The sequence below is a fragment of the Oncorhynchus mykiss genome, chromosome 9 (assembly GCF_013265735.2).
Source record: "Oncorhynchus mykiss isolate Arlee chromosome 9, USDA_OmykA_1.1, whole genome shotgun sequence".
NCBI lineage: Eukaryota > Metazoa > Chordata > Actinopteri > Salmoniformes > Salmonidae > Oncorhynchus > Oncorhynchus mykiss.
This window is the reverse complement of record NC_048573.1, coordinates 63,613,824-63,637,867: the sequence shown is the minus strand read 5'-3', so window position 1 is coordinate 63,637,867 and position 24,044 is coordinate 63,613,824. Positions and strand designations below refer to the sequence as shown.

The 24,044-nt window shown below is 43.0% G+C and overlaps 1 protein-coding gene across 4 annotated transcripts in view; it reads right to left on the bottom strand.

Moving 5' to 3' along the window:
* LOC110532620 (proto-oncogene tyrosine-protein kinase Src) overlaps positions 1-24,044 on the bottom strand; it is a 41,114-nt gene that overhangs the window by 9,813 nt on the left and 7,257 nt on the right. For all 4 annotated transcript variants that reach the window (XM_021616677.2, XM_021616678.2, XM_021616679.2 and 1 more), the window contains exons 2-3: positions 1,535-1,766; positions 1,141-1,240 (exon numbers count right to left, since the gene is read on the bottom strand). In XM_021616677.2, the coding sequence (XP_021472352.1) occupies positions 1,141-1,240; positions 1,535-1,757 (323 nt within the window). In that variant the 5' untranslated portion in view covers positions 1,758-1,766. The remainder of the gene's footprint in view (positions 1-1,140; positions 1,241-1,534; positions 1,767-24,044) is intronic.

Genomic DNA, 24,044 nt, shown 5'->3' with positions numbered 1-24,044 from the left:
GCGGGAGCACTGGTTGGTCGGCCCAATTGAGGTAGTATGTACATGAATGTATAGTTAAAGTGACTATGCATATTTGATTAACAGAGAGTAGCAGCAGCGTAAAAAGAGCGGGCGGCACACAATGCAAATAGTCCGGGTAGCCATTTGATTACCTGTTCAGGAGTCTTATGGCTTGGGGGTAAAAACTGTGGAGAAGCCTTTTTGTCCTAGACTTGGCACTCCGGTAACATTTAGTTTTCAACAGAGACTTGTATAAACCTTGCTGTCCGTCTCTACAACATTTGCAACATTGTTTCAATATTCAAATTTGATCTCCAGCTGTCGCATAGTAATGAACGTGATGAGACAGACATGCAGGCAGCTTTTTGAAGTGCAGTAAGTTTGCAGTCTTTCCAGCTTCAGTTTGCTGTATTGTTGAATAGCTCCTCTCAACAACAATGTCCTGACAAGAGAGCACATTTTCTATGCCAGGTAAAATCACGCCTCATTAGCTCATTGTTATGGATGTCTCCAAATAAATGTCACTAGAAAACAGCCTAAACAAATGCAAATGCAGCTACTGTTGTTATTCTGGCCGCACTGTTCGACGTGACTGTAAGTTAGCCGTAGTTGGCTAGCTAGCAAGCAAGGGATAAGAACGTTGCCAGACAGTTTGGCAACAGAAAACATTTAGAACAAACAACTGGGTCGCGTCCAGATACAGAACAAAAAGACTGAACGTATCTGTCAACCGAACGGATGGAAGGAAGAACAACCAGCCGGCTGGGGTAGCAACCCTAGATGTGTCGGGACTATATCTTGTGGAAGGATTAAATAGTATATATAAATTATCACTTATAATGAAAATATGTCAATCATTATTTGAATATGTTGGTAAACTGTTGTATAAAAGTGATTATGCCCTTGAAGCTAGTGTTTGGAGTATATATTGGCACGGTTCCAATATATCCTCCAAACACCGGCTTAACTCTATTTCTTAAACTGCATTGTTGGTTAAGGGCTTGTATGTAAGCATCTTACGGAAAGGGCTACACCTGTTGTATTCAGCGCATGTAAAGAATACAATTTGATATGCGTCTATCCATGTAGGTGTGACATTATCCTCATCCCAGTGTGTGTGTGTGTGGTGTGTTGCCTCACGTGTTGTTTACTATCTGTAGCCGCTCGCCCTTCCTGAAAGACAGATCAGAGGCAGTGCGAGACTCGTAGTCATACAGCGCCACGAACGTAGTCACTCCTCCTGTGGGGGAGAGAGCAGACAGACACTTATCTCAAGGGAGAGGGTCATGAAATATTAAGTGATATAGCAATACCATGTTTAAAAATACACCATATGTACGATTCAGATATCCCCCAGTAAACTGTGTTTCAAATTGTACTAAATAAGATTTGCATATACTAGTCAGTAGCATCAAATATATGGCATCCAATGGAGCTTGAGACGTTTTATATAATAATTCCTTTAATTAAATTAATAATGTATTTCTATGCCATACTAGGTTATTAGTGGGGTATCTGGGCCCTAGTGTCTTACCTGCAAGTGTCCCTCTGTTAGGAGACGTGACGCTACTGGTGGACTCTGCACCCCCAAACAGGGCCAGCTCCGGGGTATTGGTCAGGGGCTGAGTGGGCTGGCGTGTCCCGTCCACTGCAGGGTTCCGATTGGATGTGAGGGTGTGCTGGGCAGGGCTGAAGTTGAGGCTACCAGCCCCTCCTCCCGAGCTGACGTCTTTGGGCTTGCTTTTGGTTCCCCCCATGGCCTAGACCTATAAGACAAACAGACAGACGAATTAGCTTCTGCAATTCAATAAAAAAATATATACTAAAAGTGTCTATTGAAATAGAACACAGTTCGCTAGGCTTAGAATAGCTACAGTATTTTTTGCAAACTACCCTCTCACACTAGGCCTCCCCTCCTAGGCAGCTTAGCCGAGGGCAGGGCCAAGAGTGGAAACTGAAGTACATGTGAAGTCATACAGTTGCTATGTTCTAACCAGAGCAATACAGTATCATGTGCAGTAATCATACATGCTAAACCTAAGCTTCCCTAAGGATGGGCTTGTAGCTGCCACTCCTTAGCTACCACATAGGAATCCATGGCTGAGACCCTGCCCCGCTCCCATCCTCCTTATACCTGTCCCACCCCCATCCTCCCATATACCTGTCCCACCCCAATCCTCCATTTACCTGTCCCACCCCCATCCTCATGTCCCGTCCTCCATATACCTGTCCCACCCCATCCTCCACCCACCTGTCCCACTCCCATCCTCCACCCTCCTGTCCCACCCCCATCCTCCTTATACCTGTCCCACCCCCATCCTCCAGTCACCTGTCCCACCCCATCCTCCAAACCACCTGTCCCCTTCCCATCCTCCATTTACCTGTCCTGTCCCACCCCCATATCTGTCCCACCCCCATCCTCATTTCACCTGTCCCACCCTCATCCTCCAGTCACCTGTCCCACCCCCATCCTCCAAACCACCTGTCCCACCCCCATCCTCCATTTACCTGTCCCACCCCCATCCTCCACCTACCTGTCCCCTTCCCATCCTCCATATACCTGTCCTGTCCCACCCCCATATCTGTCCCACCCCCATCCTCCAGTCACCTATCCCACCCCCATCCTCCAGACACCTGTCCCACCCCCATCCTCCATTTACCTGTCCCACCCCCATCCTCCACACACCTGTCCCCTTCCCATCCTCCATATACCTGTCCTGTCCCACCCCCATATATCTCTCCCACCCCCATCATCCATTTACCTGTCCCACCCTCATCCTCCATATACCTGTCCCACACCATCCACCCCCACCATCCACCCCCTGCCACCACAGCAAACAGAGATGTTTCGTCCCCCCCAAGAGAGATGATTGAAAATGAAATGCATGACATGGTGTTACAGAAATGACAATGGTCAAGAGCATGCTAGGTGAGCAAAAACTCAGCTACTAAAGTACAGTGCATTCGGGAAGTATTCAGACCCCTTGACTTTTTCCACATTTTGTTAGGTTACAGCCTTATTCTAAAATGGATAAAATCATTCCCGCCCACATAGCATGATGCTGCTACCACCATGGTTCACAGTAGGGATGTTGCCAGGTTTCCTCCAGACGTGAGGCTTGGCATTCAGGCCAAAGAGTTGAGACTTGGTTTCATCAGACCAGAGAATGGTCAGAGTCTGTAGGTGCCTTTTGACAAACCCCAGATCTGTGCTCAAGGATGATCAATAAAAGCAGGATGCACCTGAGATGAATTTCGAGTCTCATAGCAAAGGGTCTGAATAAGGTATCGTTTTTTTCTTGTCATTATGGGGTATTTCTTTTCATTATGTAGATTTCTGAGGATTTTTATTTTTATTTAATCCATTTTAGAATAAGGCTGTAACCTAACAAAATGTGGAAAAAGTCAAGGGGTCTGAATACTTTCCCAAGGCACTGTATATATGGACATGGCTGTGTAGGCCATCATGGCTGTCATCATAGCGTTGTGCCACTGTGTGGCCTTCAGTATTCAGTGGCAGAGCACACATTGTTCTCCGCCATCGTGGTTTTGCAATGGCACTACAACACTAGTCGATGGTACAGGGTGCAGTCCTCAATAGCTTATTAATGAGTCAGGATCAATAGACTCCCTCCCAGTCAGATCAAAGGGCTGGTTGTACAGTACGATACCCAACCTAACCCTTTATTCACACCCTCCTACCACCCAGTGAAGTGTGACCTGGTGCCGTGTCATCTCTCGAGCTTATTTGCTCCAGATGAATGATGTGATCATGTTGCCCGAGGTGACTAAGTCCATCCGGCCATGCGGCTACATATGGGCTCATAAACATAAAAGGCAAGAGTTCAATTGAGCATAAATATTTACACGTTGCTGAATCAGTGCGCATATGTACTGTAGCAGCTGTACACAAAACAGTTCTCTTGAGATAAAGATGTTCTCAATGAGAATAACCTGGATTAATAAAGTAGATGTTCTCAATGACAAGAGTATACCAATGACAACTGAGGAGTGTTTACACTATTTAACACACAATTAAAGGGATACATCAGGATTTTGGTAAAATACCTAGTCAGATGAACTCGTAGATACCATATTTATGTCTCTGTATCCAGTATGAAGGAAGTTAGAGGCAGCTTCTCAAGCTAATGCTAACTAGCGTTAGTGCAATGACTGGAAGTCCCTGGGTATCTGCTTGCAACTTCCTTCAAACTCCACGCAGAGACATAAAAATGTTATTCACTAATTCATCTAACTCTGGGGAAGTAGATAGTCATTGCCAAAATACAGAAGTTTCCCAAAGTAAGGTGCTAAGATCACTTGAAGACTCTTGCTCTCTACTCCTCCTCAGTGTCCTGCCTGTATTCTTAGAGACTCCAGTTATAAACACGTGAAGCATTTCAGTCTTCTCTAATCCCAGTTTAGTGCACAAAATCATTACACCAGGATAATTTAGGGACCCAACCCTCCACTACTGTCATGGATGGATATAGGCCTAGCAGTAGGGGTTTGCTACAGATAGATACTAATTTGGAGAGGAGAGGCAGGGATGTTTTTTTCAAAGTCCTAGCAGTAGTCACCTAAACTAGAAAGTGTCATGTTGACTAGTAATAAGGTAATTACTGGTAGCATTTTTTGTGTTGCTTTTGCTTGTCTTGGGGGTCAGCTATTCCTTTGACCTAGAACAGACATCTCTATGGTTATGGTAGCAGTAGGTGGGCTAATGAGCCCTGTTACCAGGGCCTTTATTTAACAAGGCAAGTCAGTTAAGAACAAATTAATTTACAATGACGGCCTAGGAACGGTGGGTTAACTGCCTTGTTCAGGGGCCGAACGACAGATTTTTACCTTGTCAGCTTGGGGATTCGATCTTGCAACCTGGCCCAAAGCTCTAACCACTAGGCTACCTGCCACTCCTAGTGATATTCATTACTAGTACTATTCATACTAATGAGGCTAGAGCCAAGGGCTGTGAGTCATGGAATTTGAAATGAAGGTTATTGGTCAGCCAAATGACCGCGGGGGTCACCGTAATAACCTTTTTTTTTACAGCAGAAACAGACTTAACCGCACGAATGCCCGCCCCCCCCCCCCCCCTCAATTTTGTGGATCTAACTATGGAGTCAGTCAGTTAGTGTGGTACTGGTCTCACTCAACAGACTGACATATGTCTTACTGGAAGCCTGCTAAGCTAAAGCAAGAAAGCAAGGCTGAGACAGAGAAAGCAAGGCTGAGACAGAGACAGCAAGGCTGAGACAGAGACAGCAAGGCTGAGACAGAGACAGCAAGGCTGAGACAACAAGGCTGAGACAACAAGGCTGAGACAACAAGGCTAGGCTAACGCTTCGAACACACCGATAGCATCAATGCGCAAAATAGTACGAAACATCATCATATGTACGCAACAAAAGTTCAACATTCACTTTCTGCTACCATTTCGGTCAAGCAGTCTACACATACATTTTGACGCATATGTTCGATAAATCCAACGTATGCACCATACAGAACGCACTGCATCTGCCTCTGCAATGCAATGCTGCAAGGCAAACGCAGCGTTTCATTGGAAATTAATGTAATTCTGGTGTACCAAAATGCAATGATGCTGTTGGTGTGTTCAAAGCGTAAGACAGCAAGGCTGAGACAGCTTCTCAGAGAGTTGCAATGTACTGAAGACATGCTGGAAAAATGTATGGCACACAAAGAATAACACCCATCTCTCAATTTGTGAGACCCATCCATGCTTCACGTCTGTTGGAGGACACACACACACCTGGCAGGCAGCCAGGAGATTGGAGATGGAGGCCCCCGGAGATTGGAGACGGAGGCCCCCAGCCTCTTGTTGCTTATCAAACAGCTGAGGAGATTCCTATGGATCAGATGTACACTACAGCAGCAGCCCATCTAGCTTGCCATCCTCCGTCTTTCTCACACACAAACACCCACACAGACACTTTTCATGAGGGAGAAAAGCTGAACCAGCGGGGCTCATTACATTTCTAGTCCAGCCGGCGTCAGGGTGTGGGCGGGGGCTAGTTGTTGAGAGGGAAGGGGGGCTGGTGGGTAGAGAGAGGGGTCAAAGAGGATAGAGAGGCGGTCGATATGTCCCCCAAGGGTATGTCTGTACAACAGGATAGTTCTACTGTAAAGTAGCTAACAGTCTGGTCAGGTTAGAGAGCACACTCAGGCAGACACAAAGAGGACGGGTGGCACAGCAAGCTGGTCTTTGTGTCTTTTGTGTGTCTCATCCACTAGAATGGTTGCACAGTTAATAACGCATTTCCTCTCCCATCTCACTCCATCAAATAAACCCTCCATATTTCACACAACTGGAACTTTTATGATGGAGTTGTTATTTGAACGATATGTCGCAGGTATTTATTCGGCATTACAAACTGGGTGGTTTGAGTTCTGATTGTCTGACAGCTGTGGTATATCAGACCGTATACCACAGGTATGACAAAACATATATTTTAACTGTTCTAATTAAGTTGGTAACCAGTTTATAATAGCATTTAGACACCTCAGAGGTTTGTGGTATATGACCAATATACCACGGCTAAGGACTGTATCCAGGCACTAGCGTTGCATTGTGCATAAGAACAGCCCTTAGCCATGGTATATTGGCCATTACCACACCTCCTCGTGCCTTATTGCTTAAATATACATTACAGCTTGTGAATATTCTGAAACCATGTTATTTCTCAATACTAAATCAGCTTTAGACTATACCAATATGAATAGCTGCTTAAAATACCATGTGATTAAATTTTTTTCTCCCTTTTTTCCCGTAAAATAAAACAGAATTTCATCCCATTAATATCTAGCCAGTGGTGTTCTATCACAATACTCCAAAACAAAACTCCAACAAAGCTTGTTTGTCAGATCTGACCAAATCTACCCATGTCTCAGACAGCTGAGTAAAGTCTCTAAGTCTTGGCTCTGGGGCATTCCACCCATCCTCGATTACACTACTGGTCAAACAAGTCTATTGTCAGCTCACACTCACAGCAAACCCTGCAATCAAACACAATATGCCTGATTCACATCATATACATCCTACCCGAACCACACTGTGCTGGCTCGGCCCTACTGTATGGTTTGAATCAGGCTGCACTGTGCTGGCTCGGCCCTACTGTATGGTTTGAATCAGGCTGCACTGTGCTGGCTCGGCCCTACTGTATGGTTTGAATCAGGCTGCACTGTGCTGGCTCGGCCCTACTGTATGGTTTGAATCAGGCTGCACTGTGCTGGGTCGGCCCTACTGTATGGTTTGAATCAGGCTGCACTGTGCTGGCTCGGCCCTACTGTATGGTTTGAATCAGGCTGCACTGTGCTGGCTCGGCCCTACTGTATGGTTTGAATCAGGCTGCACTGTGCTGGCTCGGCCCTACTGTATGGTTTGAATCAGGCTGCACTGTGCTGGCTCGGCCCTACTGTATGGTTTGAATCAGGCTGCACTGTGCTGGCTCGGCCCTACTGTATGGTTTGAATCAGGCTGCACTGTGCCGGCTCGGCCCTACTGTATGGTTTGAATCAGGCTGCACTGTGCCGGCTCGGCCCTACTGTATGGTTTGAATCAGGCTGCACTGATCTGGCTCGGCCCTACTGTATGGTTTGAATCAGGCTGCACTGTGCTGGCTCGGCCCTACTGTATGGTTTGAATCAGGCTGCACTGTGCTGGCTCGGCCCTACTGTATGGTTTGAATCAGGCTGCACTGTGCTAATGCGCAAGACACTGTGCTTGCTACGGAACGAGGTCGACTAAAATCTTCTCATCACACACCGCCTCCTCACAGATGACAGCCACCGGGAAATATGGAAATGAATAATTAAAGTGATGAAGCGACCACCATGTTTGGGCGGGAAAAGGAAAAAAAAGGGAGAGAGAGATAGCGAGATGCAGAAACACACAGAGAGAGCGTGCGCGTGCGTGTGAGAGAGACACAGCGAGAGAGAGAGAGAGAGAGAGAGGCCGCGAGACAGACAGAGAGAGACAACAAAGGGCGAGAGAGGGAGAACTATACCACCCAGATTCTGCCTTTCTGTGTGATAAACCAGTGAGGTCTAGTCTGTGCCTCATTGGGTCTAATAAGCCTGAGGTAACTAAGCACTCAGCACCTGCTCCACCCACTACAAGGCAGAAATAAACCCAGCAAAATCCCTCTGGCAACAAGGCATGGGGGGGATGATGGATTTGCTTAATTATGCACAAGAAACCAGCAACGGATACAAAATCCTTCAAGTCTCATGGGCTTTGGCTGAACAGGGGAATCATCTTTTAATTTAGCTGCCAGGTTGTCTTTTGTATATTCCATTTTTTTTCCCACTCTCATTTTTATGTTTCTTCTGAAAGGATAACAAAGTTAATCTCTGAATAAGAAGCAGACCATTCAAAAGCTATTGTGTCATTCATCTATTTAAGACGGTGCATTAAATCACTTCTTTGTCTGAACATTTCCTATTCATTCAATAACATCTCCCTGATGAATTCAGTTAATGTTTCTGTAAAATAAACCTGAATCCCCTTTTTGATCATCAAGCAGTCTTCATTTACTCATAAATAGTGGTCCTGTGTAACACCAGGGTTGTGGGTTTGATTCTCGCTGGGGCCACCCAAATGAATTTGTATGCACATTTGTAAGTCGCTTTGGAGAAAATAGCATATGACATATTCTTATATTATGAAAGTAATAAAACAACATACAGACTTGATTCTATTTGTGCAGGCTAAGATTGAACCCCTATAACCAACTAAAATGATGATAGGCTATTGACAGTAAGTGAGAATGTTTAAACCAATATTTACATAGTAATGCACTCTCATTCCAGTGAAAGGAGAATCACCTGTGGGAAAATAGAGACAGAACTTCAAAGAGAGCCCCCCCCCCAAAAAAAAAAGTTGTCATTGTGGCCTTGCTGTGACAGTCAGTCTGACATCAGTGGTGAGGTTTGACATTAAAGCCCCATCCTATCCACTAGCCTTCATACCGTAGTAGAGTCCTCCCATCACACCTGCGACAGAACAACAGGTTGGCGAGATAGTCATCACATTTATATTGCATTTGCATGAGTCAGACATCAAACATTGTTTTAATATGCTGTATGCATCGGAGCCCTGGACAGCTCTGCAGTCTGTACTGAGGCTTTTAGGATCAGGCCAGGAAACACAAACATGTACTCTCGATGTGCTTCTTCCTTCACTTAGCGTGCAACTTATAGTACATCTAACCACACAGGTTCTAGACAACAAATCAACATACAGAATGACTCTGTCCTGTTACATAACATGTGACCTGCATCCCAGGCTACTACCATCGTTATCAGCTGGAGACAAGTCTGAGCCACAGGTATACTCAACAGGCATGCTAAAGAATCAAATTCAGAGAAAGACATCAACAACTGAGGTTAGAAGGGTTAGGTTTCATGTCATTGCTCAATGTTCTTATTTAGGCGGAAGGTACACATCAACTTCTAGAGAAGAAGAGTTGAGGGGGAGCAGGTAGACTAGCGGTTAAGAGTGTTGGGCCAGTAACCAGAAGGTTTCTGGTTTGAATCCCCAAGCAGACCGGGTGAAACATTTGCCGATGTGCCCTTAAGCAAGGCACTTAACCCTAATTTTGCCTGTAAGTCGCTCTTGATAAGAGCATCTGCTAAATGACGTAAACGTAGGGGGAGGGCATCAAGTAAACAAAGACTAGGCCGCATTAAACCTGAGGGGTGTACTATGACACGAGTTAGCAAGCTAACTTTGGTGAACTAACTCCTCTGAGTTCAACTCAACTCGGGATAACAGTTGACACGAAAGTGGCTAGCTTTATAGAATCCTAAGTAAATCTAGCTAGCATCGTAGAATACCCCAGTGGGGCTGTGTCAGAAAAGTTTACTAACCATAAAATCCTTGCTTTCTCCAGTCCTTGTTTCCTCCATTGCATGCTCAAAGTTAATTGGATGAGGTCCGAGGGAGGAACCATTGACCTCGTCCAAAGCACTTTGAGAGGAATTGAAAACAAGGACAGAGGAAACAAGGATTTGATGTTTTCAGACCCAGCCCTCAAAATCAGGCCTTAGAAGTATTCCTTCATCTTAATGCTCTCTATGTAATTACTCCAGGGAAAGCAGGAAAAGTGGGAGGCTTTGGCCTTGGCCCTCCCTGCGTCACTGCCCACCGATTGCAGCCCTAATCCAGCCGCTTGTTCTCCCCAGATTATCAACATCAATTCCGTAATTGCATTTGGATATACCGTGATGAAGTTCCATCTGGGGAGTCAGGACTAGATGTAACTGAACAACATTGGTTACAATATATTTTAAAGGACCGGATTCAGACCCCTTGACTTTTTCTACATTTTGTTACTTTTCAGTCTTATTCTAAAATGGATGAAATAAATAAAAAACTCAATCTACACACAATACCCCATAATGACAATGTAAAAACAGATTTTTAAAGGTTTTTTTTGCAAATGTATTAAACATAAAGAACAGAAATACCTTAATTACATAAGTAGATTTTGCTATGAGACCCAAAAGTGAGCTGAGGTGCATCCCGTTTCCATTGATCATCCTTGAGATGTTTTAATTGACTGGACATGATGATCTGGAAAGACACACACCTGTCTATATAAGGTCCCACAGTTGACAGTGCATGTCAAAGCAAAAACCAAGCAATGAGGTCGAAGGAATTGTCAGAGACAGGATTGTGTTGAGGCACAGATCTGGGGAAGGGTACCAAAACATTTCTGCAGCATTGAAGGTCCTCAAGAACACAGAGGCCTCCATCATTCTTCAATGGAAGAAGTTTGGAACCACCAAGACTCTTTCCACAGCTGAACGTCCAGCCAAACTGAGCAATCAGGGGAGAAGGGCCTTGGTCAGGGAGGTGACCAAGAACCCAATGGTCTGACAGAGCTCCTCTGTGGAGCTGGGATAACCTTCCATCTCTGCAGCACTCCACCAACCAGGCCTTTATGATAGAGTGGCCAGGGGAAAGCCACTCCTCAGTAAAAAGGCAAATGACAGCCCACTTGGAGTTTGCCAAAAGGCACCTAAAGGCTCTCAGACTATGAGAAACAAGATTCTGTGGTCTGATGAAACCAAGTCTCAACTCTTTGGCCTGAATGCCAAGCATCACGTCTGGAGGAAACCTTGCACCATCCCTACGGTGAAGCATGGTTTTTCAATGGCAGGGACTGGGAGACTACTAAAGATCGATGCAAAGATGAAAAGTACAGAGAAATCCTTGATGAAAACCTGCTCCAGAGCACTCAGGACCTCAGACTGGGGTGAACGTCCCTAAGCACACAGCCAAGACAACGCAGGAGTGGCTTCGGGACAAGTCTCTGAATGTCCTTGAGTGGCCCAGTCAGAGCCCGGACACGGCCCCGATCGAACATCTCTGGGGAGACCTGAAAATAGCTGTGCAGCAGCACTCCCCATCCAACCTGACAGAGCTCGAGAGGATTTGCAGGGAAGAATGGGAGAAACTCTCCAAATACAGGTGCGCCAAGCTTGTAGCGTCATACCAAAGAAGACGTGGCTATAATCACTGCCAAAGGTGCTTCAACAAAGCATTGAGTAAAGGGTCTGAATACTGATGTAAATGTCTTTTTTTTTTTTTTATTAAGTATCAAACATTTCTCAAAACCTGTTTTTGATTTGTCATTATGAGGCATTGTGTGTATATTGATGAGGAAAAATACCAATTTAATCCATTTTAGAATAACCTAACAAAATGTGGAAAAAAGTTGAGGAGTCTGAATACTCACTGCAGGCAGCTACTGCAGCCGAGCACATATCTCATCCTGCCTAGACAAATCCATCTGCTGCAGTGTGCTAAATACGGGCAGGCACCCGACATTAAATCTCCCCTACAGACTCCAGAGCTTGGACTCAGTCAGAGAATTCATTAAGTAACTTAAGTCGTGCTTATCCTGCTCAGACAGAGAGCTGCTCTGGTTCATAGCCCTTAACAAAGTTCAGTTACAGAATGTGGGTTTTTCGTTTATTTTCCCCACAAACAAGAAGATTTTTTCTACTATTTCTCATTTTTTCCCCTCTTTGCATTGTTGGGAAGGGCCCGCCCATAAGTAAGCATTGCACTGTTAATCTACGAAGCACATGACAATTTGTATTTGATTTGAAATGGTTAAATGTCACGCAGTGTTTAACACATCCCTCCTCTATTTGATTCAGCCAACCTACACCTCGGTAACAGGACCTAGCCTACCTCCACTATGCACGCGTCCTATCCAGTAAACCATTAATAGGCAAATTATTTCTGTGTAGTTTCAATGGAGTCCATCCACAAACACCATTAACACTCTCAAGCTTGTTGTGTTCAAACTCTTTTCATGTGATAGTGTGTGTGTATCAAGTCAAACCAGGAACACTCAAAGCCAAATAGCTCTCCCCTGTTTGGAAGGGCCAAAGGTAAACCTCCACCAACAGGGAGAGGAGTACACTGGCTGCTAGTGAGTGTTGAACTGAGGACAGCAGGGCTGTCAGCCCAGAAAGAGACCCTCCTCTGCTCTCCAATCACTGAGAGACACCAGGTCAGAATGGGGAGTTAGTGGAGCCAATATTTACCTCTCCACACAGAACACACCAGCCGTTGCCATGGAGATGATTCCTCACATTCCACAAGCAACGGCTCCGATGCACTTGTACGCTCACACTTATTTGTCAGAGAAACGTGCAGAAAACGCTAGCAAGCTTCTCAGATAAAGAGAAAAACACAGCCTTCATCCTTTTTTCATTTTCACTCTTAAGAGACTACTGTACTGTGGTTCTTAATAGGATCAGAGCCTGTGAGTCCTGATCCCTTCCACTGTTCAAGTGTGTGTGTGTCAGCAGCACTGATACTTCTGCTTTACCCAATCTAAGTTCATATCACTAACTGTTTTCAAAACAAAACATCCATTCAGTGTTACCATAAAAAAGTCACGCTGCCCTCAAAAAAGGCTGAGGCTGATTGGTCTTAAAACCCTCTCCCTCCACAGGCAGGTTACATATTTATGACTTGAAAATCAACAAACGAGCCACTGGTTTGGCAGGGTTCCCAGGTCCGTGGTTTTTCTAAAGGCCTGTTATGCCCGGTGCCGAATCTCACTGCAACACATATGAAATCATTTTGGAAATGAGGCTCAACTCGAAAATATCTAGGCCATTTTGTATTAGGAGGGGATTTGTTTAGAGGACAATTCCTGTGACGTCATGAAGGGAGGGAGGAGCGTCGGGGAGGGAGTGCTAAATGAACCAGAAGTGAATGTTGAAGTCTCAAAGTTAACTTCACATCAAGCAACAAAAAAGTTAGATATTTCTCACCATTTTCATCTTTCCCTACTTTCCTCCTTTTGCTTTCTTTAATCATTTACTTTTTTAGTTTAGTCATTTAGCAGAAACTCTTATGCAGAGCGATATACAGGAGCATTTAGGGTTAAGTGCCTTGCTCAAGGGCACAGACATTTTACTCATTATAGGACTAGAGGTTGACCGATTAATCAGCATGGCTGATTAATTAGGGCCGATTTCAAGTTTTCATAATCGGTAATTGGTTTTTGGATGCCGATTACGGCCGATTACATTGCACTCCACGAGGAGACTGCGTGGCAGGCTGACCACCTGTTACACGAGTGCAGCAAGGAGCCATGGTAAGTTGCTAGCTAGCATTAAACTTATCTTATAAAAACAATCAATCTTAACATAACCACTAGTTAACTACACATGGTTGATGATATTACTAGTTTAACTAGCTTGTCCTGCGTTGCAAATATCAATGCAGTGCCTGTTAATTTATCATCAAATCACAGGCTACTTCGTAAAATGGGTGATGATTTGAAGTGTATTCGCGAAAAAAGCACTGTCGTTGCACCAATGTACCTAACCATTAACATCAATGCCTTTCTTAAAATCAATACACAAGTATATATTTTTAAACCTGCATATTCCGTTAAAAGAAGTTAATGTTGGCAGGCAATATTATCTAGGGAAATTGTGTCACGTCTCTTGAGCTCTGTGCAACAGAGTCAGGGTATATGCAGCAGTTTGGGCCACCTGGCTCGTTGCAAAACTGTGTGAAGAGCATTTCTTCCTAACAAAGACTGCAATTAATTTGCCTGATTTTTACATAATTATGACATAACATTGAAGGTTGTGCAATGTAACAGCAATATTTAGACTTAGGGATGCCACCTGTTCGATGAAATATGGAAGGGTTCCGTATTACACTGAAAGAATAAACGTTTTGTTTACGAAATGATAGTTTCCGGATTTGACCATATGACATTAATAAGGGTTGTATATCTGTGTGTTTATTGTAATCTATGATTATATATTTGATAGAGCAGTCTGACTGAGCGGTGGTAGGGAGCAGCAGGCTCGTAATCATTCATTCAAACAGCACTTTCCTGTGTTTGCCAGCAGCTCTTCGCAATGCTTGAAGCACAGCACTGTTTATGACTTCAAGCCTATCAACTCCCGAGATTAGGCTGGCAATACTATAGTGCCTATAAGAACATCCAATAGTCAAAGGTATATGAAATACAAATGGTATAAAGAGAAATAGTCCTATATTTCCTACAATAACTACAACCTAAAACTGCTTAACTGGGAATATTGAAGAATCATGTTAAAAGGAACCACCAGCATTCAAATGACTGCCATTAGGTACCAAGATGAGATCCTCAGACCCCTTGTGAGACCATATGCTGGTGCGGTTGGCCCTGGGTTCCTCCTAATGCAAGACAACGCTAGACCTCATGTGGCTGGAGTGTGTCAGCAGTTCCTGCAAGAGGAAGGCATTGATGCTATGGACTGGCCCGCCCGTTCCCCAGACCTGAATCCAATTGAGCACATCATGTCTCGCTCCATCCACCAACGCCACGTTGCACCACAGACTGTCCAGGAGTTGGCGGATGCTTTAGTCCAGGTCTGGGAGGAGATCCCTCAGGAGACCATCCGCCACCTCATCAGGAGCATGCCCAGGCGTTGTAGGGAGGTCATACACACTACTGAGCCTCATTTTGACTCGTTTTAGCCTATAGTGTGTGTGTAATAATGACAACTACAACAAATACATATAGGCATCTGCTTTTTTTGGTCCTGCAATAATCGGTATCGCCGTTGAAAAATCCTAATCGGTCGACCTCTATATAGGACACATCAAATACTTAATCACAAAGTATCATGTGACAAAATGAGAGTCTAACGAGAGCAGAGAAAATCAACTTCTATCACACTCCCTGCTCTCTGCAACCATGATTCAGAGGCATCGCAAAGTCAGTAGAGGACAATTCAAACTATTCTGTGACAACATGAGAGAGTGTGGCAAGATGATAGCAGAGCAGAGCTAGCAGAGTGCAGAACACCAGTCTCACTCCATCCCTGCAGTGAGCCTCCCAGCCCAGCCCAGCCCATCTGATCTGAATCACAAACAAGTCCCACATCAGCTGTGTGTGTGTTAGAGGTCGACCGATTAATCGGAATGGCCGATTTCAACTTTTCATAACAATCGTAAATCGGTATTTCTGGACACCGATTTGGCCGATCGTTTTTTTTTTTACACCTTTATTTAACTGGGCAAGTCAGTTAAGAACACATTCTTATTTTCAATTACGGCCTAGGAACGGTGAGTTACCTGCCTTGTTCAGGGACGGAACGACAGATTTTTACCTTGTCAGCTCAGGGATTCAATCTTGCAACCTTACGGTTAAACTAGTCCAACGCTCTAATCAGCTGCCTTACATTGCACTCCACGAGGAGCCTGCCTGAATGCAGTAAGAAGCAAAGGTAAGTTGCTAGCTAGCATTACATTTATCTTATAAAAAACAATCAATGAATCATAAATCACTAGTTAACTACATATGGTTGATGATAGCATATAATCGATGCGGTGCGCATTCGCGAAAAAGGACTGTCGTTGCTCCAACGTGTACCTAATCATAAACATCAATGCCTTTTTTTAAATCAATACACAAGTTTATATTTTTAAACCTTCATATTTAGTTAATATTGCTTGCTAACATGGATTTATTTTAACAAGGGCAATTGTGTCACTTCTCTTGCAACAGAGTCAGGGTATATGCAGCAGTTTAAGCCACCTGGCTCGTTGCGAACTGTGTGAAGACTATTTCTTCCAGAAGACAAGCCAACTTCGCCAAACGGGGGATGATTTAACAATGGCGCATTTGCGAAAAAAGCACAATCGTTGAACGACTGTACCTAACCATAAACATCAATGCCTTTCTTAAAATGAATACACAGAAGTATATATTTTTAAACCTGCATATTTAGCTAAAATAAATCCAGGTTAGCAGGCAATATTAACCAGGTGAAATGGTGTCACTTCTCTTGCGTTCATTGCACGCAGAGTCAGGGTATATGCAACAGTTTGGGCCGCCTGGCTCGTCGCAAACTAATTTGCCAGAATTTTACGTAATTATGGCATAACATTGAAGGTTGTACAATGTAACAGCAATATTTAGACTTAGGGATGCCATCCCTTAGATAAAATACAGAACGATTCCGTATTTCACTGAAAGGATAAACGTTTTGTTTTCGAAATTATAGTTTCCGGATTCGACCATATTAATGACCAAAGGCTCGTATTTCTGTGTGTTATGATGTTATAATTAAGTCTATGATTTGATATTTGATAGAGCAGTCTGACTGAGCGATGGTAGGCAGCAGCAGGCTCGTACGCATTCATTCAAACAGCACTTTCGTATGTTTTGCCAGCAGCTCTTCGCAATGCTACAAGCATTGAGCTGTTTATGACTTCAAGCCTATCAACTCCTGAGATTAGGCTGGTGTAACCGATGTGAAATGGCTAGCTAGTTAGCGGGGTGCGCACTAATAGCGTTTCAATTGGTGACATCACTCGCTCTGAGACTTGGAGTAGTTGTTCCCCTTGCTCTACAAGGGGCACAGCTTTTGTGGAGCGATGGGTAACACTGTTTCGAGGGTGGCTGTTGTCGATGTGTTCCTGGTTCAAGCCCAGGTAGGGGCGAGGAGAGGGAAGGAAGCTATACTGTTACACTGGCAATACTAAAGTGCCTATAAGAACATCCAATAGTCAAAGGTATATGAAATACAAATGGTATAGAGAGAAGTAATTATTATAGGAATTATAGGACTATAACCTAAAACTGCTTAACTGGGGATATTGAAGACTCATGTTAAAAGGAGCCACCAGCTTTCATATGTTCTCATGTTCTGAGCAAGGAACTTAAACGTTAGCTTTTTTACATGGCACATATTGCACTTTTACTTTCTTCTCCAACACTTTGTTTTTGCATTATTTAAACCAAATTGAACATGTTTCATTACTTATTTGAGGCATTATATTAAGTTAAAACAAGTGTTAATTCAATATTGTTGTAATTGTCATTATTACAAATAAATTGGCAGATAAATCGATATCGGCGTTGAAAAATCACAATCGGTTGACCTCTAGTGTGTGTGAATCATCCACAGATTAGACCTCAGTGGGCATGTCAAATCATATGTAGGCCTAAACCTATCCCATCCCAACCCAGACTGTGCTGTACCATTCCTAGTGGCTTATAAGAGGCTCTTAAGAGACAGACATGGAGAATTCAGATCCTTTCCTCAGCTTCAACTTGGTTAGTTTACACAAGTTCGAGATGTGGATTTGCTAAATACAACTCTTTCCATTTCTGATGATAGGTAAACTGTTTAGACTATGAAAGAGATAAATCCGAGGGTGCCAAAAGTGATAATCACTGCTGAACTAATAAAAAAGGTAACAAACAAAAACAACTTATGTGGACAGCTTCAGAACAGCAGTGAAGCCTTAAAAATAGATTACAGTTTGCAGAGGCTACTGTTTAACAGTAAGGAAGACACTGGGCAGGTGTGACAGCAGTTCATCATCTTGTTGTGTTAAATGACAGCTTCGAAGTAGCCGTTATAAGAGCCGTTGTGCCATTCCTATATATGAGAAATTACAGATATAAAGAGCAGTTGGTTAGGTTACAGTTATCTTGTGAAACCGAGTTAATACAAAAGCGTGTTCGGTTTCCTGGCTTCAGGATTCATGGCTGCTATCTTCAGATAAATATAAAGACTGAAGCCTGAGACTGAGACTGAAGGAACTTTCTCCTGCCTGAAAGTAAAGGATCACTAGGGTAGGGGGCAGCATTCGGGATTTTGGATGAAAGTAAACTGCCTGCTACTCGGGTCCAGAAGCTAGGATATGCATATAATTGGTCGATTTGGATAGAAAACACTCTAAAGTTTGTAAAACTGTTACAATAATGTCTGAGTATAACAGAACTGATATGGCAGGCGAAAACCTGAGGAAAATCCATCCAGGAAGTGGTATTATTTTGAAAGGCTGTTTTTCCATTGAAAGCCTATCATACAAATACTTATGACCTAGTTCACGAGCCCTATGGCTTCACCTACATGTGGCCAGTCTTTAGGCATTGCTTCAGGCATTTACTCTGAAAAATGAGAGAGATACAACACTTTCAATGAGAGGTCAGTGGAAATTTCCAGACATGAGTCCAGCGTGTGACCGGGAGCGCGCCTTTGTTTCTCCTTTTCTATTGAAGAAGCTATTGTCCGGTTGAAATATGATTGATTATTTATGACAAAAACCACCTGAGGATTTGATTTTAAACATCGTTTGACATGTTTCTACGAACTTTTATGGTACTTTTTAGATTTTTCGTCTGTCTGTTGTGACCGCGCTTTGTTCCAATGGATTACTGAACTAAAACGCACCAACAAAACAGAGGTTTTTGGACATAAACAGGGACATTATCGAACAAAACAAACATTTATTGTGTAACATGGAGTCTTCGGAGTGCAACCATATGAAGATCATCAAAAGTGATACATTTTATCATTATTTCTGACTTTTGTTACTCCTCTTCTTGGCTGCTAACTGTTTGTAATGATGTCTGCTGGGCGCTGTTCTCAGATAATCGCATGGTTTGCTTTCGCCGTAAAGTCTTTTTGAAATAGAGGTTAAAGGGATGGTTCATCAAAATGTATAACTGAACTGTCTCTTTAAGCATCTGGGCCTCAGCAATGTGACTGCACTGCAGTGACCTTTGCGTGTGTATTATGTTCTATAGAGACCATAAGAAGCGCCATATTGTTCCAATGTGGTATATTTAGACTAACAGTACAATGGTTGATATATTGTTGAAATCTGCTTTGCCATAGCTTCACACTTGAATCTTGGAAGTCTTAATGGAAGTCTGTGTAGTGTTTGGGTACCCTATGTTCTTCTGCCATTACCCCCAAACGATCACATCTCCTTCCCAGCTCTTTCCCTTCATCTAAATATGGTCATGTGTTTGAGGGACAAGTAGATAGAGAGCAAGAGCAAGAGAGACAGAAGAAAAATATAATCCTCTAAGGGTTTAGCTTTTCCCCATTCCTTGTCGCTCTCTCCAATCCTTTCAGGAGATTTCCAAATGGAAATAAAATAATCCAATTCCTTCCACGACCTATGATGGCACATGACAAAAAAGAAAAAAACATCCTCTCTTTCCCAGCATCCAAAATGTTATTGAACTAGTCAATCCTAAGTATTGGGAAAACACACAGATCCTCTTAATCAATTTTAATTTATCTGACTTATTGATCCAGCCTCACAATGAAGTGTTTTACTGTTTTCTTTTCAGGACAACCAGGGCTGAACACAAAACAATTTGACATAAATAGTTGCTTTCATGAGTTTTGTTGGCAAATGTCAATTAAAACAATTAGGTCAGCCAAAGCAAAAATCTGATAAGTAAATTTATATGAATGCTGTAAAGAACTAATTGCTTTCTCAGTGGGAAATTAATATCCAATTATCCAACTGTGTGGAGTTTGGAGTTTGTGACAGAAACTATGTGAGCTTATTACAGTATTATAGACACTATGTCCTGGGATTTCCTATGATCTACACGTATGTAGAACATCCCCTTCCCTTCAAATGACTCATGTAGCTTGTGAGCATCATAGAGCAAAACATGTTACATGTGCATGTTTGTGAGAGTCTCAGCCTTTCATAGATGAATAGTTTGTAGCTCAAACCAAACACTTTCTGACTCTACATACGTTTCTGTAAAAAAAGACCCGTCCCTTCGGGATCTTGCCCTTGTCTCAAAAACACTGCTCTAGCTCAGCCCCCATTAATCACACAGACGAATGGTACCAACGGATACAGAAGAAATAGTCTAATCCAAAATGGTACAACCCAGAAGTCTGTAGCTGAAACAAACAATGTTTAAAAAGGTGTTTGAAGTCCTAAATCACACCAGTGGGACTCACTGGGTTAAAATTGAATTGAAAGCCGACATCTTTTCATCCCTATAGTTTTGTTTGTTCACATTCTGAACACTGTCAGATCAGATTCAAATGATATCACTATGCAACATAAAATGTCAGAGGCAGAAACTAGGATAATAAAGAAGAGAACCAGTCAAAATCTCGGTGTAAAAACCTGCACCGAAATGCTTTGAAGTATAAACTAGCCCCTCAATGACCCTTCTTCTTAATCTTATTTTAAAAAGAGGGAACTTCTAAGCAGCTAGCATCCACCGAGACTGGAGTGCTGCATGCTTCACCAACTCTGGGCTTTGACTGTTTAACTTCTGATTTAGGCAGAAGTGCCTAGTACTGTTACCATTTAAGAAAACGCCATGTTCCTCTGAAATCTGAAGCCCCAGCAGGAAAGAATATGGATGTAAAATGGCAGTTCACAGCAACTCTAAACATAATCATGTGTGTGTAAACACAAGTTCAAATATTAGTCTCCATTACAGGTATGAAGAATGAGACAAGCAGGTGTGTGTATTGAAGAGGCTAGGTGTGTGCGCGCGCGCACACACACACACACACACACACACACACACACACACACACACACACACACACACACACACACACACGTCAGTGTTTCCCCTATATTCCTTTAGCAGTAGCGGGCTGCCCTGCTAAATCGTTGCCACCACTCCATAAGATAAACAAATAAATAATGTTTTCAGTGCAAGCTTAAACGTCTAAAATCATATACAGTATATAGAAAAGTAATGGAGTATATATATATTTCTTAAATAGGACCATCTTTGAGAACTAACAGTCACCAACATAAAAACTAGGCAGTCAGGCAGAATCAAAAATCAAACAAATGGAATGGGATGGGTCCCACATTGATTTTGTCACTGATGTGTAGAATTGTAGGAAATTATCTTTAAAACTGCACATTTTCTCTAAGCCCCATGGCAAAATGTGTAGAATTGCAGAACATGTGCATTACAACAGCACCATTTTGTCTCTGTGGCCAAGAAGATGGCCCCATTGTCCACGCCCCACACACACACACATACTAACTTTGCTACTGCTTTTGGAAAAACTCCTAGGGGAACACTGCATGTACATGTCTGTATGTGTACTCCCAGGTGTCTGTACACTCAGGTTGGTGATATCAGTGTGAGCCCCAGTCACGTCTGTGGAATGCAGAGTGAAGAATGAGACAAGTCCTGACACCACTCCATCTCACACACCATTACGAGGAATGTTCTGAGAGCAGGTAGAGGCACCCTACACCCAGGACGTGGATAGACGTTCATGATGCCACAGGCCACAATCAATCACAGAACATCCTAACATCCCGCACAGTCAGCCAGGGACATTTCACAACATCTTAGAGTAGGAAAAACTTTTGTGTTTCCATTCCTGAAACCAATAAGCAGTACTAAACCAAAAGAAGATTGATTGTTGTTCTCGTCAACAGATTTCCTCAGGCTAGTGGATGTTTGGATTTAGAATCGACTGAATCAGGCGACAGTGTGTGGTTCGTCACTTGTCTGAAAATATTAAAAGTTTCCTTCTTTTTGAGGCTGCCAAGAGCACTTCCTCAGTGAGACAAGAACTATCCTTAAGCAGAATAGAAGGTCAGAAAAGTACAAACATTCATTATAGATTTGCACCAAGATTAAGCTATACATGTCTAATTATTAGAATCAGGTGCGCTAGATTAGGTTTGGAGTCAAAACCTACAGGACGGTAAGGTAGTCTCTCCAGGAACATGGTTGGAGAGCCCTGACCTATTCTCTTGCCAGTAACTGCAACAGATTGGAATGCTTCTCCAGCAGAGCCAGTGGTAGATAAACAAGATGACAATAAAACAACAGCTGAGGCCCTCCCTACATGAAACAAATGTGATCGTCACGCATGATCATTAAAATATAACAGGTCTCCTCCACGCCTTGGTTAGTATTTCCATAACCTAACGTGACAAGCGTAAAAATACTGGTCTTTACAAGAAGAAAAAATAATTTAAACTGTCTGGGTAGGTTCTCTTCTGCACCAATCCAGTAAAGGTGGAGGAGGAGTTAAGAGTTTTGGCTTTGTTAACATCCAAAAGCGGAAGTCAGGCTTTCTTTTCATTTCCCCTGAAAACCGGAACATCCGGTTGTTGGGTAGTCGGTAGAGGCTAGCATTTTCATATCAGATTTTAGGGCGAGGGCCCCATCAATGAACCAATTTCATCCATTCATAGGTGAAGACCAGAGTAAACTTCATTTGCTTAGAGGACAGCAGGGTTGTGTTCATTAGGCACTAAATGGAAGGAAACAGACAAACAGGGAGGAACTACCTGGTCTTACGCAATAAGAAACGCTTGGTTGTTTTTCATTGTAAAATGTTTTGCTACAGTGTGCACTAACTAATACACCCCAGGCATGTGATCCCTCCTCACAGGACAGAACATGCAGCTGTAGCAGTAGCTGTATAGCTTCCAGTCAACAGGGCGTGGCTGCTGCTGTTCAGCTCACACAATTCAAATTTCAAGTTTTATTAGTCGAATGTATAGGATACGCATGATCCAACGAAATGATTACCTTGCAGGTTCCTTCTCGGAAATGCAATAAGAAATAACAGATAGGAATATGAAGATAAACGGAAACAAAAAAAAATGCTTTTTTCTCTCAAATGTTGTGCACAAATTTGTTTACATCCCTGATGGTGAGCATTTCTCCTTTGCAATATAATCCTTCCACCTGACAGGTGTGGCATATCAAGAATCTGATTAAACAGCATGATCATTACACCTTGTGCTGGGGATAATAAAAGGCCACTTTAAAATGTGCAGTTGTCACAGAACACAATGCCACAGATGTCTCAAGTTGAGGGAGCGTGCAATTGGCATGCTAACTTGGGTTGAGAATTTTACAGTACGTCCAGGACTGCCACATCCAGCCTCTTCACTTCGGGGACCGTCTGGGGGGTGCTGAGGATTATTTCTGTCTGTAATAAAGCCCTTTAGTGGGGAAAAACTTGTTCTGATTTGCTGGGCCTGGCTCCTCAGTGGCTGCACACCTGCCCAGTCATGTGAAATCCATAGATTAGGGCCTAATTAATTTATGTCCTTACTGTTTCAAATTGTATTTTTATTTAACCAGGAAGGGCTCATTGAGATTTAAAATCTCTTTTTCAAGAGCGTCCTGGCCAACATAGGCAGCACTAAGTCATTACAAAGTTACAGACAAACATGAAAAACTACAAGTAATCTAGTAAAACCCAAAAATTCACAAGAGTATAACAAAATCAAAAACATTGACAGGTCAGGGAATCAGTCTCAAGATCATTCATCGGTGATTTAAAAAATACCAATTGGGACAAGTTCCTCCAGTTTAAAAGTATTTTGTAAGGCATTCCAAGACGATGGCGCAGAGTACATAAAAGCCCTTTTACCAAATTCAGTTCGGCATTTGGAACAGTTTGCAGGATAAAGTCCAGCGAACGAAGAGAGTACCCACCTCATTTCTGAACAATAAAAATGCCCAAATAATAAGGTAGTAAACCCAAAATGACTTTGTAAATTAAAGTATACCAGTGATTGAGCCTACGATGGACTAGAGAAGGCCAGCAAACCCTGGTATAAAGAAGTGCAGTGGTGCGTAAGGGTTTTGCAGTTTAAAATAAATCTCAAAGTGCCATGGTAAAGGGTGTCAATTGATCTCAAACACCGAGCGGAATCATTCATATATTAAATATCCCCATAGTCTAGTAAAGGAATAAAT